Source organism: Lonchura striata, chromosome 6 (assembly GCF_046129695.1).
Source record: "Lonchura striata isolate bLonStr1 chromosome 6, bLonStr1.mat, whole genome shotgun sequence".
NCBI classification, from domain to species: Eukaryota; Metazoa; Chordata; class Aves; order Passeriformes; family Estrildidae; genus Lonchura; species Lonchura striata.
The window spans coordinates 59,437,308-59,458,331 of NC_134608.1; the positions used below are offsets into that span (position 1 = coordinate 59,437,308).

At 36.6% G+C, this 21,024-nt stretch overlaps 1 protein-coding gene across 1 annotated transcript in view; it reads right to left on the reverse strand.

Annotated features, from left to right (window-relative positions):
• SPON1 (spondin 1) overlaps positions 1–21,024 on the reverse strand; it is a 189,959-nt gene that overhangs the window by 130,919 nt on the left and 38,016 nt on the right. Inside the window, exons 4-5 of the mRNA XM_021527583.2 lie at positions 3,447–3,520; positions 2,695–2,817 (exon numbers count right to left, since the gene is read on the reverse strand). Of these exons, the coding sequence (XP_021383258.1) occupies positions 2,695–2,817; positions 3,447–3,520 (197 nt within the window). The remainder of the gene's footprint in view (positions 1–2,694; positions 2,818–3,446; positions 3,521–21,024) is intronic.

Sequence of the window (21,024 nt, forward strand, 5' to 3'; positions counted from 1 at the left end):
CTAAAACTTCTAAAAATGTGAGATCTCCTGACCAAGCCCTCTTTTGCTTCCATCTTGGAGCCATCTGGGTACTGCCAGGGCGTGGCCTTTGAAGGTTCTTCAGTAAATCTCCACTTTATTCCTCTTAAATCATTCTAGCCTCTGTTCCATCTCCTTAAGGATCACAGCATCAACGCTTTTTGAGGGAGAATAGTTCCTACAGAACAAAAATTTGTCACCACAAAGAAGAATCTGACCGCCTGTAAGTCTTCAGTCAAAAGGAGAAGGGATTGTTCACTGTGGTCCAAAGCCTCTGTCCCTCCTTGTCCTGACCAGGACAGGAACATCTGATGCCTTTGTTCCACCAACCAGCCCTCCCTGAGATACTGACTCTGCAGAGAAAGCTCCTGACCACTCCCCTGCCCAATGAGCAGCTCAAAGTCCTGCCAAGCCCACCCTAAACTTTTCACCAAACTGCTTCATTTGCAAATGTTTCACTCCTCACCTCAAACCATCCCTTTTCTTGTGAGAACAAAGAGACAGCTTGATATTTCCTAAGCTTTTATCTCTAAGCACCAAAAACCTCCTCTGCATGACACAATCTGAGGCCAGAGCTGTTGTGCATCCAATGTTGCTCTCCAGGTCTTAAGACAGCAAGCAGAGCACTGACAGCTTTCCAGTGCTGTTATTTCACTTCATTCTTGTAGTTTTGAGCAGTTTCTTGAGACACTCATACGTGTATTTTTGCAGGAAAATCAAGGTGACACCACAAGCTGAGAATTTACCCTCTGACACGTTTCAAAGGTGTGCTCATATCGTATCATGACAACGAGCATATGGATTTCTGTTGGCAAAAATGGCTGATATCCAGAGAAAAGAAATGCTTTGCACAAAGTGCATGCTCTTTAGGGTTTTTTAAAGCAATTTAAAAGATAAAAAAATATTTTAAATACAAAATTTATTATCTGCTTTTTATTCCAACCTTACTGGTGGTACAAGAATACAGCAAATTTTTTATGTGGTGGCTTGGCAAATAATTACCACATTCCACAATGACTACCATTTTATTTTAATGTAATCACTACACAAACTCAACATTTTTAAGAATAATGCCAATGACTATGTTTTGTTTTTAACAGCACTTTATTTGGATGAGATCTTTCCCTCAACTTTCAGAAATTTTAATGCAAAATCTTATCAGCTGTTATTGCTGTGATTAATCATGTAAGTACAAATGGTTATTTTTTTCATTTTTCCAGTTTAAGTAAAATATTGATTTAATTCACCATTTTGTAACTGGAGAGAGATAGCAGGCAAACTGTCACAAGTTGCTTATTTTCCATCATGCAGCTGTACTTTTCATGAGTTCACCAACTTGGATGTAAAAGAAAAGGCCATTTATTCCCAGTATTACATCACCAAGCCACAGTAACTTCATAGCTTTCAGTCCTTCTCTCATGACCTATTTCTAACCACCAGCTGAATCCAAATAGTGCACACAAAGTTCACACTCAGCAGATATTTAAATCATCCAATAGCCTGAAAGAGCATCCTTGCAATTATTGGCTTTGCTTATTTTATCTCCCCCATATTATGCTGACCAATAATATTTGAACAATGCTGTGCTTCAAACTCAACACAAGCAACGTTGCTTAGGCTGTTAAAATTTGAGCTGATGTAAACCATATTTGAGTTACATGAGAATATTCTGATGCTGTGACAATAATATTTTTTTTTCAATTAACATAAAAAAGCCTCTATAATAAACATCAGCCACATAAAACATAACAGAGTTTAAAAACCTGTAAATATAACTCATATTCTTAAATACTTTCCTGGTCTTTTTTTTCCCCACAGACTGTGGAGTTGGTAATGGAAGATCAAATAGATAATATGTAATTTTGTAACTTCAGCTTTTTTACAGATACTTGGGTAACTGCAGAAAGCAAACTTGCAACAAAAATACTGATTCTGTAGTTCAGACACTTAAAAACCCAGACAGGCCAAGTTCAGGAGGTGTTTCTTATCTGTGTTTTCAACCAACAAAGACAAAGAAGACAGAGTATTGATAGATAGTTAAATAGATAGATAAGATAGATAGATAGATAGATAGATAGATAGATAGATAGATAGATAGATAGATAGATAGATAGAATTAATATCCTTACATAATAATATAACAGAATATATAATAATTTTATATATATATAAATATATATATGATATATAAAATATATATATAAAATTAATATCCATGGACAGCGAGATTCAAAACTCATCAAATTTGACTGAAATAATTAAAAATACTTTGCAGTAAAACAAACTAAGTAGATTGGCATGGCTGAAAAATCAAAATATTAGTGTGTTGCCTGTCCTTTGTGGTCTTTTTCATAAAATCTCATTTCTTACCTCTACATTATAACCATTCTAAGCTTTCAAATGGAAAAAAAGAAAGGAACCTTTCTCCCCACAAAGATATCTTGCAAATATAACCTCACACAAGCCTTAGCTCCAAATGTCAGGCAAATCAATAGAATGTACTGGTAATGTATAGTGCAGAAAGATCCATTGATTTTCAATGCTGAGTGCCAGCAGGATTCCCTATATATCATAATTTACACTGCTGAGCTGTAAATAAGTGATGCTGTGTCACACAAACAGCTCCAGCCCTCCTCAGGGCCCCGCTGTGGTACAGGCAAAAAGAGTGATACTCACGTGGAAAATCTTTGGGATGTGTTTTTTCGGACCAGTTTCCATAAAAAGTCAGCCTGTATTTGGCAGTTCCACAGGCACAACAGTCTAAAATTGGTTTCTCAGTCACACCTTCCGAGGCTGAGTCTGAAAAAGCACCAAAGCATCCATTGAAAATGGCCACAACTCCAAACCAGTGAGAACAGTGAAGCTGCCATAATAAACACTCCAGGAAATAAATCTGAGTTAAACATGGGTTTGGGTTTTTATTTAGATTTAGTTTTAAATTTGCTGTTAGACTAAACGACAAGCCTGAAATATCTGTACCATATTTATAAGTGGATGGAATGATTTAAATCCACAATTTTCAATTAAAAGGCATTAATATTTCAGTTATCTGCAGATTCAGAAGGGGTTTGTTTCTGGTTGTTATCAGAGAAGGGCAAACCTCAGATGATCTCAAAATGCAATAGGCTTGAAATTTCTGAACAGATAAAGTAGATGAATTCTCCAGTGAGATGCAATAACCAAGTGCAACATTTAGGTTTCAGAAAGAAGGAAATAGCTCACGGTTCAATAACAGAGTGCCCTGGAAATCAATGGGTATCATACAAAGAGCAGGAAAAAAATTGCAAGTAGCATGTAACTAAATGGATCCCAAATCTGAACCTGGATGAAACTGTCCAAGACCTCCAAATTTTAGTTTAAGACAATGTGTTAAGAGAAAAATGCAAAATGCAATGAGGAGGTCAGAAAGATATTTTACTTTACCTTACCTTGTTCACAAATTTTTTTAGTGAGAGAGCCCTCATCTTGAAAATAAATTATGCGCTTCTGCACAATACTGGCTCTATAAAGAGGAGAAAAAAAGTTTGAAATAAGTTTATTTGTCAAAGAAAAAAGAAAATGAGTCATAAATGACTGCTAAGACATGGTTATACATCCCTGTACTGACAACACGACATGGGATTACAGATAAGATATTTTTATTTCAACTTGCATTTTAATTTCATCACATTTTACAGAAACCTGAAATATATTTACCTTTCAAGAAGTGGCCATAGGCATATGGTGAGGACCTGTGCTCTTGAAATGCATGACAGACAAGTGAGCATTCAATAATTCAATCAAATCTTATATTAAAATACTGAAGTTGTATTCAATTTCAGTCAAAAAACAGCACAGCTATAGTGAGCAGCTGTTCATAGGAAATTACATGGCATTCTGAAGAGATAAGTACTTCTGATATATGACAGCAACTTCAGTGCAAACATCATGAAAAACAGAAGTTAGGAAAAAGATGGCATAAGGTACACTCTTTGAAAGTAATTCACAGGTTCCAAAAGACAAGCTGCTTTAAAATTAATTAAATCTGGAATATTTTATTGAGGCTTATAGTTCAAACAAAATGTAAATTACTAAGCCTCAGTGCCTCAGTCCCTCAGCTGAGGGGGCTGGATATATTTGGTGCCAGATAAAATTTAACTACCTTCTTTGACCATTTTAAAGTATATCAATTTAATTCACATGTAAGCTTTATCTTCTTCCCATGAGAAAACCAGATTTTGGTTAAATTCAAAGCCAATCTATGGACAGAGAGCCTCCTGAGGACAGCACACTGTGGGAGCTGGCACTCTTCCTTGTTTACCAGCACAAGTACACATTCTTCCAGCAACATTTTGTACCATCACTTGTATTTAACACTCTAAACAGCAAGGGCCAGTTTCTTGCCTTCCTTCAGTATTAGTCAAATAATCATCTTAATCTTTCTAGAACTATTCCTCACTCATGACAGGCGAGGAAGGAAAAAGTGGGAAGAAAAGTGAGACTGTATATGCTTAGATGTGTTGCTGCAGTCATGTAACCCTCCTTTGGCAATGTCCCACCCATAAAATTATCAAAAATAAGATGCAATTTTGCTGTTCTTTCTTTGCCAAGATGGCCAGCATAGGAGAGGAATCCTTCTTTTCACCTTACAAAGTACCCAGGAGAACAACTGGGTTTTGCAAGCTTCTTAAAGCTACAACAGCCTGAGAAGGGTGCAAAAAACTCTTAGTCCTTCCTGAGAAACCTTTTTTCAGGGTTTCTAAGAAGAAATAAATGGGAAAAAAAATGAAACAAACTCAATTACGAGAGCTAGGAAGAATAAGAGCCCAATGGCCAACATGTGACTGTGGCATGCTCCTTAAGGTTTCCAGCCTTCAAACTGAAAGCCAAAGCCAAATTTAAAGACTTTGTGATGCTACACTACAGGGAGACAGAAAGTAGGGGCACAAGAAATATCGTGCAGACACAAGAAAACCTCTCTCACCATGAGGCTAATCAAAGAGATTTAACCCAGGAATGGGCTGCCAGTTTGTGCAACATCCATCTCTGGAAATATTCAAAACTTGATCAGATCCATGCCTTGGCAACCCATTGAGGGAAGAACCAAACTGATGTCCAACACCTACTTCAAGCAGGAGAATGGACTAAATGACTTCCAGATTCCCTTCCAAGTTAAATTATTCCATTGTCTTAATCCACACAAACACAAAATCAGCTGTTTGATGAAGATCTCAATTCTGCAGGTAACAAAGGTATTATGTGTTTTTGAGAAGTAGTTATTTTAGAAAAAAAAAAAAAAAAGAAAATAGAGAAAGATTGTTTGAAGCCTGAAGTGTACTTGTGTTATTCTTTTTGCTGCAGTTAGCTTGTCACTGCAAAATGTCAAGGGAACAGTTCCTTTTCTAATACCAAAAGCTTCACAGCTTTCTAAACCATTGTGACTTCAGCTGAATTTGAAACTATATAGACAATAATTTAAATGGGAGGTTTTGCACTGATTCCAAATGCACCAGGAGGGGCACGTTACATGGCTGCATAAATACCAAAAGCAGGCACAGAACTCTACAAATACTCAATCATAAATAATTTTAAAGTATTAACTGTTTTAATAATCAGCTTCTAGACTGAGCACAGACCAAAACAGCTGCTCAGTGTATTTGCTAGTTTTTATAGCTACTTTTGTTCACCTATGTATTTCTTTTTTTAGATAATTTTTATTCCTCTAAAAAAGTTCTGATCTTTGGCCTAAGGTTTTTTCCCTTTGTCTTTGAGGCTTACAAAAGGAGCTAAAAATGGAATGGTGAAAGAAAGAGGCAAGAAAGCTTTTAAGACTTTACACAAGGTATGCATCTGTTTAATTTACATAAATCCTTCCCACCACTTCAAATGTCCAGTGCTGTCTGAACTTCATGGGAAAGGAGCAATCCAGTTTCTTTCCCTCCCATATTAATATATATAAGTGAATCTTCAATTTCTTGTTTTTCTTGCTGATTTTTTTCTCTCTGACTATCAGAAAATGATGGATAAAGGCAAAAGGAAATAAGTTTTACTCAAAAACCCTGTTTTATCCCCATTTTCTTCAAGGTAAGGCTTCTGGATTTGTGCTAGAGCTTTTCCATCACCAAACTAAGGAGCAAAACTGCAAGGTACAGGCATTGCTACACCTGCCAGCACCTGCTTTACTAAAGAAAACCAACCAAATGAATTGTCCAAAAAGTGTCATTATTGCTGTTTTCTAGTTCTCACATGAAAAAGAAAGAATAGTTGGCTACTTCTGTAGTGTTTGCTTTGGCAATGCCACTTTGGAATGTCCCTGTCCTGGCTTGGTTTGGTCAGACCACGTCTGAGGGCAGTGGGGGAAAAGGGCCTTGAAAGACTTCCATGGGATAAGAAACTCCCTCTGCAGCCAGCTCCACAACAATTGTACCACCCTGCTGTGAAAAGCTCTGCCAAAAACACAGAAATTGCATTTGGGATATTAAGAAACAGGAAATGTCATAAACTGTAAAAATTCAGGCCAGCCTTGGGAATGCTCCAGCTCATACCAGAAACAGAGGAGTCACTTTGAGGTTTTTTTCTTTCTTTTTTTTTTTTCCCCATAGAAACAGCTTTAGATTGTTTTCCTCATTCATTTATTTAAATCCTAACATGAAAAAAAATACTCTTAAATTACCTCTGTGGGTGTGGTGATGTGACAAAAGAAGTAAGGAAGAGGATTTGTAAGAATTGTTCCTATGACATTTTTTAAGCTTACATCAAAACCATTAAGTACAATATTAGAATTACATTTGAATAAAAAGATTTTGTCAGAGCTGCTGAGGATACTCCAAATTTTACTTGGATGTTAAGAAATAATAATAATCTACTGAGTTGCAGATAAGAAACTTTTCCTGCTCTATATTACCTGTGAGTTAACCTTGTCCTACCCTTCTAGCTATCAAAATTATTTCTTTAATTATTCCATGCCTCACTGATTTAATTACAGTATGATAAGTTGTTTCCCCACTCAGAAAGCTACTGAGAACAATTAACAGGATGTTAAGTTTGTTTTCCTTTTTCGGTTTGTTGGTTATTTTTGGAGAGAAAGAATTTCTAACTATACAATTTACTTTAACACTAGAAAGTGATGTGAAAACCATGAATTTACATCTACTGTAATTTTACTGATTCTATTGGGTCTTGTCGTTCTAATGCATTATTTAGGATGTTCTCATTTTATTTCCTTCTATGTCTTAAAAAAAAAAAAGCCAAACCTGTGTTTCTGACAAGCACTTACAAGGCCAGGGAAAGCACAAACTCCCAGAAGTTTGCCAACAATATTTACCTTTTTTTCTAATATTTAGGAGACCTTTATTAAAAAGAAATTAAAATTTCTCCAAAAGCCCATACAAGCCTTTAGCCAATAGGTGTCCAGCAATTTTTACACTAATAGTGTATTTAATAACCACATTCTTCAAAACAATTTCCAGTAGGGAAAGTGTGCTGGCTCAGCCAGGACAGGCTCCATCTACACCAGAAGCTGTCAGCTGCCATCACTGGGTCAACATTCTAAAAATTTGCAGCAAAATATTTCTTATTTAATGCACAACTTAGAAGCTAAAAGAAAAGATGCATTTTTTGTTGTCATTTTGTGGAGTTTCTTCACTAGTTTATTTTAAAGTGTGCTGTTAACTCAATTTAAACAAACCAACCAGAATCAATATTTGATGTTGGATAAAACACAGTAAAATTAACATGAAGTTTACCAGTGTTGCTATAATTCCCCATTTACATCCCTGCACAGGATGAGGATCTTTTCTCCAATACATCAGTCCCATGAAAAACAATAAAACACGTTCACTTCTAAGAACTTCAGCACATAATGACACACTGGAGTATCCTTCTTCAGTTTCATTTTTTTCACATGTACTGTCAGAAAATACAACTCAGAGAAGCATCACAGCAAGAACAGAATGCTCTAAGGATTTTCTTACAAATTTCCTCTTGCTCCCAAATCCTTTTGGGGTCTCCATGTCACACTCAGGGCTGCCACCACACACCTACGCAGGAGCTCGCTGACTTCAGGACTAATTTGGCAATCATATTCAATATGTGCATATAATACAACAAAAAGCTCTGGGGGAAACCACAGCTGTACATGCTGCTGTCTTATATTTTCCCTCAGAAAATCTCTCTGTTCTTTGCTTGAATGGCCACAGGACATAAATATTAAACTAAAATCTTCAGGATAAGAAGATATGATAATTTCTGACAAGAACGCTACATTGTACCTTGCAAAAAAAAAAAAAAAAAAAAAAAGAAAGCCAAAAGAAACTATCAATTAAAGCCCATTGTTGTTCATGGGCTATATAATCACCTGGGATTTTGATAGCCCTCACTTTCTGTAGCAATCTTTGAATGTCAGAGCTAAGCATCATAAATCATACTGCAAAGGAAGTCAGAACACACTGGATAGGACTCAGTGTTTGGAGGATGGACTTATCATGTCATTCTAAGCAGTAATTTTGTAAAGTAGATGGAAATAATCTACCAAAGATGGGACTGTGGGGTTTTTTTCAAGCTAGTGAGCCCAAAGTCCTATTATCCAATAACTCAGCTAAGAACCAATGCAAAGCACCTGTGTCCTAACTAACAAATCCTAAATACAAGATCAAAAACTGAAGCAAAATAAAAAACCCTTATCAAGCTGCAATCTATTTCTGCTTAAGGTCTCTGCAACCTGTATAACACTCACCCACTTGCACAAGGAACTTGAATATTTAATTCTTTTGGGTGCTCAAACCCTGCCCCTTTTGCCAGCCTATTTTACCTGATATGGCAGGGTGGGGAAGAAAACCAACCACACAGGCAAAAGCCACATCTCAAACCCTCACATATGTTCCTTCACCTGTCCCCAAGTTCTCTACCTGACTTGAGGTCACTGCTAATTTTAATCATAATAATTCTGCCGTGATTACAAAGCCCACGTGGCCAGCTGAGACACAGCAAAAACATATTTTCCCTTTTACAGCATTGCTCTTAATCTTGATATTCTACTTATATTTTCCTCCTCACTTGAATCACCTTCTTCCACTCCAGGTTGGGGAGGTAAAAAAAGAACCACTACTTTTTTATATACTAAAAAAACCCCAGAAGAATAAAAATTTAAACATGACCATAAGTGCCCAGTTAAAAGGTAGAAAAAATTCACAAAAGTTTAGAAAATTTTTTCTACCTTTTTAATATTTATAAAGTATGATGTAAAAGAATTTGAAGATAAAGCAAAAAAACCACAGCTGTCATTCTCCTCCTATTTTTTAAAAAGTTGTCAACTAATAATATATGGAAAATATGATTAAATGAGTAAGTTATTTGCTTGCACAGAAAAATATTTTTTTGTCCAAAGCAATATCCTAACAAAGCCCACCCATTCATCAAATACCGATTAGTGGATAGTCAATAGCAGGAATCTAGATTGGAATAAAGCATTTGATGTTTTCAAATCTGAAAAAAATCTTCATTTGAATTGACAGGAAGCTGAATGTGAATGCCACAATTAATGGAACTAATTAACACCCACTGAAACAAAGATAATTTATTATTAAAATGCTTAATACTGCTTCTTAAAAGAGACCTTACAGTTATGAATGTATTTCCCTGAGGAAGTTTTTGATGCAATGTCTTCAGTACTCGAGGCTGAGTGAAGCTGGAGCCATCAGAAGAGACTTGTCAGTTCTTTAGTGCAGCTGAGACACAGCTCTCATCTGTCAAGAATTAATACCTGAAACAACTGAATCTGCTCCACCTGGGCTGTTCTGAGCTCTCCCTGACAGCTGGGACTGCACAGCCTACTGAGCATTCAGCCACGTAATGCCAGGAGATGCTGGGTGCCCATGCTGAAAGACAGGAGTGCAGGGAAATGAAGAAAATAGAGGAGCAATAACAGAGTTGTTCTTGGTGACTCTTCCATTTCCCTCGTTCTGAAGGGGCACTATGTTGGGAAGAAGGCAAATTCAAATTGTATTTAAGAAACAGCTGAAAGACCACCCCGCTCATGAGACACATAATTATGAAAGACAGATCAAATTAATCCATGAAATTCTTCTGCATTATTAGGGTTGTTTTCAGCAAGTTTCTCCATTGTTTAGCTCCTGCTCCTGGCTGAGAACAGTGTTAGAGCAGTGCCTCGAGCTCACACAAATGTTCTCCTTGCCAAAAATCCTCGTAGCAGGCATTTCTGGCAAACATTGCTGCCAAACTTTGGTACACAGGTTTTTGGAGAACGCAATGGAAGGGAACTTGTACATCAGGGTCTTCCCACTTCAGCCCTAAAAATGCCAAAATCATACAACCTTCTCGTGTCTGATTAGCTGCCAACACCAGTGGCACTGACTGCACTTTGGCTGCAGCAGAGCAAGAAAATGATGGAGAAAGACGAATTGCTAAACATATGAAAATCAGAAAAATATTCTCAAGGATAAGGAAACAGCAATATTGAAGGGTACAGAAACAGATTAGGAAATTAATAAAAAATTGTCCAAGAAATGCATAAGAGTGAGAACCAAGCCCAGGCATATCTCCTTTCTGCAGCAGTGGATTATCAGACTGTGGGTGTGAGTATATATAAATTATAAATATTAACCCCCCTAAAACACTCTGGGGTAATGACACTCCTTGGAAGATTGTGATTCCTTTTTATGGTGATTTTATGCATTTTCTACACAATAGCATGCAGCAGCAGGGGGAGGAAACAAACCCTACAGTCTCAAGAAGCTTTTTGCCTCAGTGGGGTTCCTGAAGTCTCGGTGATCCGGATAAAGGTCAGGATTTTGTAGAGGAAGTGATTACAACTGAGCTTAGAGGAGCAGGGATTAAGCAAAAGATCCAGGGTCTGTATCTCCCCCAGTCACAGGGACAAGGAGAGCACATGAATAAAACTATTAAAGGAGCACTGTGAACAGTAGCAAGCAGTAATGACAGGGATTAGAATGATAAATCAGCCTTTATATTGAGAAGCAGGCATAGACTAGGTACTGGAATTCATCCCTACCACATTTTATTTGGAACAAAAGTGCAGCTAATGAGATTCTTAACTTCATTAGAAACTCCAAGAGGGAGATGTTTTAATATGGATAATTGAGATACACCAAGTGTGATTAGAGATACAGGAGGAAATACAGATTTCATTGTTCAGAATTTGTGGAGAAAAGCCAGAATTCTCGTTCAGGCACCTGTATGTGAAACAGGTGAATCCATTATGGGTTTGAGACTGACAACTAAGCAGTGCCATCTAAACATTTCCAAATGTTGGTCTAGGCTTTGAAATTGAAGCAACAAGGAAAACAAATTTCCTGATCTTCTAGATAAAAATATAAGGTGATTTTGTTTATTATAGTGGGGAGTCATTCGTTCCCACCAAATATTCAAACTGAAAAAGAGACAGAAAAAAATTTCATGCTTTGAAAACTAAAACCATAAACTTTCCAGATAAACGGATGTGGAGGATGTTTTGAAAACCCAGATGTGTCCCACAGTCTTGTGCTTCTGTTAGGTGACACTCTAGTGACACCTGACTGACCTTCTCCTGAAATCAATTACCAACTTCACCTTCACTTAATCAGAAGGGAATTGCAGCCTGAATTTCTTATGAGGCATGAGTGGCCACTGGAAAACCAGAAAATTATAAGGACAGCACTTAGAACTTTATTCTCACTGAGCCAAGTTGCTTATTGAAAAAGACAATGCAGACAACACATATCCAACATATCCAAGAACCTGTCAAATTTGCCTCCTCTCCAGTTTAGCTTTATTTTACTTACTTGCCTGAAGATATTTACATTTTGAGAGTAGAACTGTGTGGCAGAAATACAGATAACTATAAAAAAACCCCAGAACTGTTGTGTTTCTTTGCCATATTGAAGACAATGTTTTGTCCACAATTAATTCAGAGAAATTAGACAAATGTCTTTCGTTAATATTTTGCTGCCTACATTAAACCTGATGAGCAAGACAACTTCTTTATGAGCAATCATGAGATGGTGGTGCCTCAATACCTTTGTATGTGGAACATAATTTTTATATGAGCTTCTTGTATCATGATACATTTACTTCAGCCACCATTGACAGGCAGTTGCATTTTAAGAGAGCACAAATTTATTTCTCTGTGTATAAAACTAGTATATATTCCGTTTTCAGAGAAATCTATGGCAAAAAACCATATGACAGCCAATCTGTAAAACTTAAATGAGTTGGTCCATATTAAGGTTATCATGGGGCTCCAGACCCAGCAGTGAGAGAGCATCAAGCTCATTATCCCTCTAACAAGCAGAGCTCAGTCCCTGCCTAGACACAAGCCTGCAACCCTTTCTGCAGCAAATGAAACCCAGAAACCATTAAAAAAAAAAATCAAATGTGCTTTCTGGGGCATTGCAAGACTTCAAACTACATTCTGCTGGAGCAGTGAACTGATGGAGCAACAAATCCATTTCTTCAGGAAAGCAGGGAAAAGAGCAGGCTGCTGCTGTTCAGATAGCAAAGATACTTAATGCATGTCTAATGATGTAGAAAAGATGGAAAAAGTGGGCACCTAATTACAGCAAGGAAAAGAAAGGAATGACCCACCCAATTATTGGTTGGATTTAGTGTTTCAGTCCTTTCACAATAGCCCTAAAATTATCAACCCAGGTAACGAGAAAGACAAAAACAATCAATTCCACAGCCAGTTCGTGCAAAGAACAATTGCTTTTCTGCGTGGTTTTTCTGCCTTTCAGAATTTCTAAAGAACTGCAATAATACAAACAGATGCTCCTTTTAGGAAACAAATCAGAATTGATCTTGTGGTGCTTCTCATGAAGCAAAGAATCAAGATAAATACAGTGTTCATGTTCTGAGACCCTCGTATTACAGAGCACTCCCAGGGACTCTGCAGCTAACAAATGGAAACTCACAGGAGACTGGAAAGACTTTCACCCCAAGGAAGGATGGCCAGAATCCAGCACCCTGATAATTCATGCATTTGCCTTTCATACTATCATAGAGCTGTGCTTGAAACTGTAGCTGCAAAATGGCTCTAGATTTCTGCAGGCATGCAGACACCTCCCCAGATTCTTACCTCAGCCTGCTAGAAAATCTTTTCTAAAGGAAATTTCCTCCCATGCATGCAGCGTGGCTTCTTACATTTAACTTCAAGATTACCTACATCCCCTCACAGAATACAATCTTGAAATATTAATTGTATTATGAAGAAGCAAGTGACCATTTCTGCCACCTTTATGACAAACTTAGACTTTGTAATGTCTAGAAATTACCAGTGGTTGTAGGATTGAGAACATTCACCACTCATCTACATTCTTTTATCTGGGTCAACAGACATTTTAAATAATGGAGGATCTTGCCAAAATGTTATAACAGCAGGTTTTGTTAAAGCCTCAGTCACTAGGCGCAGACTGGATAAAATAATTTGTTACTAAAACTAAAAATTACACTACTTATGTTTTTAATTACCTGCTTTCAGCATTGCTATACTCAATTTGCCCTTAACATTCACTGATGTGCAATGAGAACACCACCATACTACAGTAAGCAAAAGATTTTTGGGCCCACTGAAGTGCTGGTTTCAATCCAGAGACCAAAATCTCTTTATCTGTGACCTGCAGAAACAGTATGACATTTTGATTCATGAATAAAATACATATTTTAAAAATGTATCACATTACATTAAAATAAAGCCTTCAGTTCCTGACACAAGACAAATCAATTCCTTAACATGAATTATCATGCATATCTTCAGGCAGTTATTAAAAAAACTATTTCAAACGTTCAGTAAAGAAAAGACAATGCTTCTGATGTCATCGGTAGTGACTCTCTGTATGTTTTGAAAGGAAATCAAATTATGACTATTATTATTATTTCTATTCCTTTTCTCTCTTTGTTTCCCCTCACAAAATGACAATGGCCTTGAAGTCAAATTAAACATCTGTTTGCAAAATAAACCAGAGTGCTACTGACAGCTGCTGCCAAATGGCAAATGTCCTACAGCTGTCAGGCTCCTAAATTAACAATGATTTTCATTACAAACAGCAGACAACAAGCAAATTGCAGAGCTGATTTTTTTCCTCTGTCCTACTATTTCAAGTTTATGAAAATGCAGACTCTCCTAGAGACTCAACCAGAAAGAAATCACAGCTTACTCTTTTATTTCCTCACTTGCAGGGAGCAGAAAGTCAGAGAAAATCAAATTTCAGTGTAAGATACTTCACAGAACGTCCCTCCTGACATATCTTAAATCCTTTTTTTTGCATTTTCCTCTAGGACATGTAAATAGAATTAATAATTACTTGAGGATTCACCTTTCTCTGATGCAAATTCTGTCAATAGAAAAAGCGTTGGAAAAACATTTCTTTGATTTTTCCTACATCTATTTGAATTTGTTAATGCACAGGTGCAGGGGAAGCTTGATCATAACACCCACTTCTATCACCCAGTAATGTCAGCAGGAAAGGCTTGGGTGGTTCACTAAAGTCCCTTCTAAGATCACTGACATGACTTTTATGGCTTCCTTATTTATCTTCTAGTCTGAGATCAGAAAGTAGGAACATTAGAAAGCACTGCACCTCATTTTCCACCTCACATGACTTTTTGAAGTGCAAAATTTGAACACACAAGTGTCCTTAGGACTGTGTTGAGAATCTGGAAGGACCAAGGAACTCGGTGTGGATAACAGTTAGGAAATAAAAATGGACATTTTAAATGTCCAGTGTAGTTTTGTAAAATGCCAAATTAGGATACAGGTGAATTCTGACTGGTTCTGTGTTTGTGTCCACTGTTAAGCTTATTAATTAGTTTCTTATTGAAATATTTCTCCACAAAGTCTGGAGAAAACACAATGATGATCAAAAATGTAATTGATATCAGTGTCTTGTGATCAGGTGTGTTGAACTTTTTCAATGCCTGAATTCCTACTCCACTGCACATCAAAGTACAATCTTTTTTTTTTTACAAAACAGCTTGTTTGACAAAAAGACATTAGTAAAAAACCAAAATCTACATGGACCAATGTAAGTAACTGCACATGCCTTCAGCTTACCATAAATTGTGCCATGACACTGATTTTTTTTTTAATATTAAATTCTTGTAATCATTTTCAAGATAGAGTGTAAAAAAGTTTTAAAATATTATCTTTCATAATAAAGCCATAACTACATTCCTCTTGCTGCTAGAAGAAGACCACCACTCCTTCTTCTTGCTCTGTTTTTCTCATTGTTTTTCTGTTGTTTTGCTCTCCTAAAGGAATAAACCCATCCTTGAGTACCAAAACCATTAAGATGCTTTGCAACACTACATCTTTACAAACAAAACACCATATGAAAGAACCCAACTAAATTATATAGGATTACTTTAATTATTGCACCGTAAAATAGATTATCTAGAAGAACACAAAATTATAAGCAAATCCATTTTTAACACTTTCCAAATTCATATGCACCCGCTGTGAAGTTAAAGGAACAATATTAAACCTGTAAGAAAATTATAGTGAAATGCCTTTAGATTTTAAATGTAGATGTGTCAGTAGATCCAGGGGGCTGCTACCATATATATTGAGATAAATATGAGTTTTTACACCTAATAGTCGAGCTGATATAAATATAGAAGCTATATAAAAATGCAGGTTTCTCTCTCTTCCTAACACAAGTAAACTCTCTGTATGTGTTTCATCTATGAAATAAAATGCAGGGTTCTAAGTTAGTTTCATCTAAGAGTTTAAACTTTTGTCCTTTCCATTTAAAAAGATATTAAAATTGCTGTATGAAGAAAATATTTCATTTATTTTTAAAGAACCAGGACAGTAATACAAGCTTTTCTAAAGAGTCACTGGCCACTAGAAAAAAAAATTAAAAATTAGTTGACCAGTACATAATAACCCAGCATTGAAGGACAGCAATGGAACCAATCGATTCATTCCCAATCCATGGGCCTGGCCATTTAAAGCTGGGCACATTTCTGATATATCTCCTAAAAGTGAAGAATGAGGAAAAATGGAGGCACACCAAAAAGATCTCATATGGAAAATGGCACATTTTCTATCTAGCAGTCATTGCATTTGTTCTCTGGCTTGTTAAGATGCACAGAGATATCTTAGTTTGCTATCTTCATTGTGTAGAAATATTTAAAATGTCTATATACAATATTTTATCCAAGCTGTGAAATATTAAGCTATACTGCTACTATTTCTATCAAAAATGAAGTTCGGAAGATGCTGTTATGTGGTTGTTAACTGGAAGATAAAGATATTGATTTAAAAAAAAATAGTAGCACAGAAATTTAAAAAATTTCTCTGCATGCAGAAGGCTCATTGATTCTACTAGGAAAAATAATAAAGTTATTTATAACATGAAAACTTGTATCTTCTATTGTTCCATGAACAGAGCTCTTTCTAGGCAAGGAGGGCAGGTTGGTTTCTCTTTTTCCTTGGCTGTTGTATTAACTCATAATGGCAAGCTGTCAGTAAATGCTTTACAGCTGTGCTCAATTGCTCCACTGTTGGTACTCTAATAAACAGGTAAAACTGTTGACATGAAGTGTCTGCACAACCTGACAGGATGAATGGAAAAGGCAGAATAACAAATTTAATACCTGATTCAAACAAGCAGGGTTTCTGTGTTGCTGGTTTTTACATTTGAAAAATGTAGAGGCACAATTTTATAGGGAATTTCGCACAGCTTGCCAGCTGTGTGCCAGTTGTACTCTTCTGCTTCAAAAAAAGTATCCCAACAAATCAAGAAAAAAACTATGTATTTGTGTAAGTAGGCCCTAGCAAAGAGAAAGAAATGTTTTAGTGATGAAAACATCAGAGAATCTACTTAGAGGACTATGGGGGTTTTGGAAGGAGTTTTGAATTAGTTAGATGATGTTTTTAGATTATGTTTTTAGATGATGGGGTTTATTTTCTTATCTTCTACACAGGCAGGGAGGATGAGTTTGGCTCACATCTCATACATGGTTCAGAAGGTCACAAGACCCCTAGTTACAAGACATTTTAAGGATTTATTGACTAATAAAATACTGCCAACAAGAATATTTATGGTTTTGACCCAATCCTTCAATATTTCACCTTACAGACCCATGGTACAGTGTAAGCTCTCTTAGCCAATCGTGTTATGGCACACAAACTCACAGTGCTGCATTCTAAACTCCTTGTTTACCTCTGTAACTACTTTTATTTCTCTATCTTTCCTAAACTTTCCTTTACTTAGCTTATCGTATCTCTTCTTTAAACTATAAATCCACATTCTCACTACTAGCACCTCAGTTTGGGAGCCTTTTCCAAGGTCTCAAATCAAATCCTGGGTTTAATTCTAAGCTTTGACTTTGAGGCCCAAAGTTCTGAGAGTTCCTTGAGTTCCTTGCACTTTGGATTCCAACCCAGAACTTCATCACTTTAGTCAAGTAGCATGAATAAACTCAAGCCATGCCCAATTTCTCTTCCCTGTGCCAGCTCATGGATACTGATGAGGGATTTAGGACAAGCATGAAGAGTTGCAAACAAATTTTTCAGATGTAACTGCACACACATACACACACATATGCCTACATATATATATATATATATTCTTTATTGTTTTTAAATTCAACTCTGTGGTCATCTATCAGACATTTTTATATGACTGATAACAGTTTCAGAAGCACTTCAGCTTCTACCCATGTAAAACAGTCTGGCAACTGGAACTTCTTTCTGTTAGAGGCAAATTTATGCAATATTTCGTGGATTTTGTGGGAATCATCATAGCAACACTTTCAGTAAGAGAGATTAATTCTGAAATAACACTTTTATTCTGAGCACCTCAGTTTAGCCTTCCTCTTAAACTCTTAACACAGGGTTAATGATTTGATCACATATTAATTTACACACCACAAAGCTGTTCTTGTGAATTTTGGGCCTTGTTATCCAGGTGCCTCATGCTCTGTTTCTGGCCCAGGGATCTCATCCTGAGTTTTTGAGTGTAGAGAAGAGATTTGGCTGCACAGCAAGACAGTTTCAGGATGCAGATGCAGTTATGAACTCCTGAGGTTTTATGACATTTGGTTCTTTTTTTAGTCTCTCCTCCAACACATTTCAGCACAGTGTTTACTCGGAGTGACAGGCCAAGTGACCTGAATGAATAGAATGCTTGAAATTACAAGAAACCAAAAGGTAAATGTTCAAAAACTGGAGTTCATTCACCCTCAGTGCTTTGAAGCTTGAGAGGAGGAGAATGGCCAGAACCCACAAGGAGCCTGGAAACTGAATATTATATCCAAGGCCCAGATACATGTACTGGAATTGAATTTGTCCTCATGGATATGACAGCTTTCCTCCAGTAGCACAACTATCCAAAAGATTTTGCTTGATATACAGTAAATATGCCACAGTTTTTATTCAGAAGGCTGCAATTCTTTAAAATTCCTCTGCTCTCTCATTACATGCAAACAAGAGCCAGTGTAATTAAAATCATGACAATAATTCCATGTTCAGGAAAACAAGAAGTTCCACACTTTTCCTCAAGAACTATAAAACATTTCCCTAGAGATGGCTCAGAACACATTTCCAGAAACAAACAGCAGAGACACTACGATGAACCCAGTGCATTTCTGCAAGTGCTAATGGTAATAGGCAGTATTTACAGAGAGCAGCTTTTAATTTGTTGGTTGTTTAAGCATGATATGTATGGCAGAAATAAATAACTTGTCTGCAGGAACTTTTGCTGCATTTACCATCCAAGTCACGTGAGTTGTCTGAGAGGCCAATTAGTTCAAGAGCCAATTGCAAACTGTGGTTTCTTCCCTAAATGGTAAATTGAATATAACTTATCTGCATGTGGCCATCATTTACTGCACTTAACTATTAAACTCAGCCTCAGTAGCAAATGCTAAAGGAGGAGAAGATAATTACCATCTCATAATACTTGACTCTTCATGAGATCTACACCAGCTGACAGATTTACTCAGTTTGGATATGAACAAGGTCCTCCCTACCATAAAATTTTAATGTGTGACAAGCTAAGAACTTGACCAAATTTTCTTCACTCTTGTGTTCTGTCACAGAATTCTAAAGGACTTGCAGAAAACTGTTTGTTCTGTATTTCCCACCAATTACCCGGCTCAGACCTTTATCTACCTGCTCAGTACCACACTCAGCTGAGACTGCCTCGAGGAAAACAATGAACCAGCTGAATCTAGCAAAGCAACCTAAAAGAGGTGATTTTCCATCACTGTTAAGAAGCTTTCAATAAATATTTATTGTCCTTTTTTTTTTGGTCAATGGGACAAATCACTATTTGAAATCCATACTTTATACTTCCCTTGTTTAACAAGATAAATTTCCATTACTTGGAAGATTTTTTTACAGAATTAAGCACAGCCTCTGAATATTACCTGTCAGATTAAAAAAATATGCATGAATACTCTTCTACTTTTTATTAAAAGTAGAACATGCTAAACCAAGCATGAAAATTTATATGAAGAAAAAAATTGTTTCTTAAAACAGTTTTCACTCACTTCAAGAAAATATTAAAACAGAAGCGTTCAAAACCCTGAAAATTTCTCTACTTCTCTTTGTCTACTTCTACTTCTTGCGATGATACAAACACCACCAGGCTCTACCCCTCCTCTATTGTTTATTTAATTATTGTCTGTATTTCTGCACATTGCAGAAATAAATATAAACTTTTCTCAAGAAAGTTTTAACAGTAGGTTTTCGGAAATCCTAGACAGCAAATGCATTCTGAAGAGCTCAGAAACCTGGTAAGAAGTTTAAAAGAGGAACTTTTCTCAGAAGATGAAGGAATGACCTGGCCCTGCCATCTTGACGTGGGACGCGTTGGTGTGTAATCAATCACAAGAAACAAAGGAAAGAAAATATGGAAAGAGGTTGCACTGTAAACATGGAAAGTTGCACTGTGAACATGGAAACAAGTAGATTGTGCATAGCATGACAACTTGGAAGGTCGAAATAGACAAAAAGGAAAGAGAGCTTAAAGATTGAGGATCTCCCAACAGTGTGTAAAATAAAAGTCTTTTCTCTTCAATGAGGCTTAAGCACAGACCTAAGTGTGTGGATAAAAGGAGCCTCAGCCATTGTTTGCCTCACAGAAGCACATTTAGTGCTGGCAGTTTCAGCAGAGTCCAAAGGATTCAAACCTTTAGGATATTTCACTGACATCTCTTGTTGGCAATGAAGAAAATACATTAATTATTCTCAACTAAACAATTACAGTACAACATCATATGTCAATCCATTTTCTTCTTTTTTCTCCTCACAATTCTAAGTCTTTACTCAGAGAGAGATGTTTTAGAAAGCAAGGTAGTGACAATAAGTCAAATTCAAATATGTTTTTTCCCCTAAACTTTGAATTTTGCAGTCACCCAGAAATTTAGCATTACACAAAGGTGCACACATGTCAAATGAGTTAGGATCCTTTACTGAACCCTAGTGCTACAGATTCCATTTGTCTGTGTCATTTTGTGCTTGTCACAGCCACGCTGACCACATGCACCATGCCTAGAAAGTGTTGGGAAGGTGCCACCCAAATCTGAGCAAGTCTTTCTACCAAGGCTACCAGACTCCACAAGCTGCAGAAAAATAGATGTTCCCAAACCCCACTACTAGTTCAGGAAAAGCTTCCTGGAAGACTCTCTACTTACTTATACTGCTACAAAAATATTTGCATTATTTGTCACTTCAACTGTAATAAGTTTTTATGGATCAGTTACTTCTAACTTGTGACTACTTTTAACTTTTCGATATATTGAAGTCAGCAGATCAGGGCACAGGGAAAAAGTAAATCCTCGTGATCCAGAGCAGGCTCCAAAATGCTGCCATTCTGTTTTGGAAATTCTAAAACAAAGTTATCATAGTGTGCAAGGATTGAAACAGATATGTGTTGACAATTTAAAAAATATTTTCCCTTCCATCACTTACAGAAGATAGAAAAATACAGAGGATTTGTTTCCCATAGAGTTCAAGGTTTCAGAATTTTTCCATTATGAGTTTGGACTTAACTCTTAAAAACA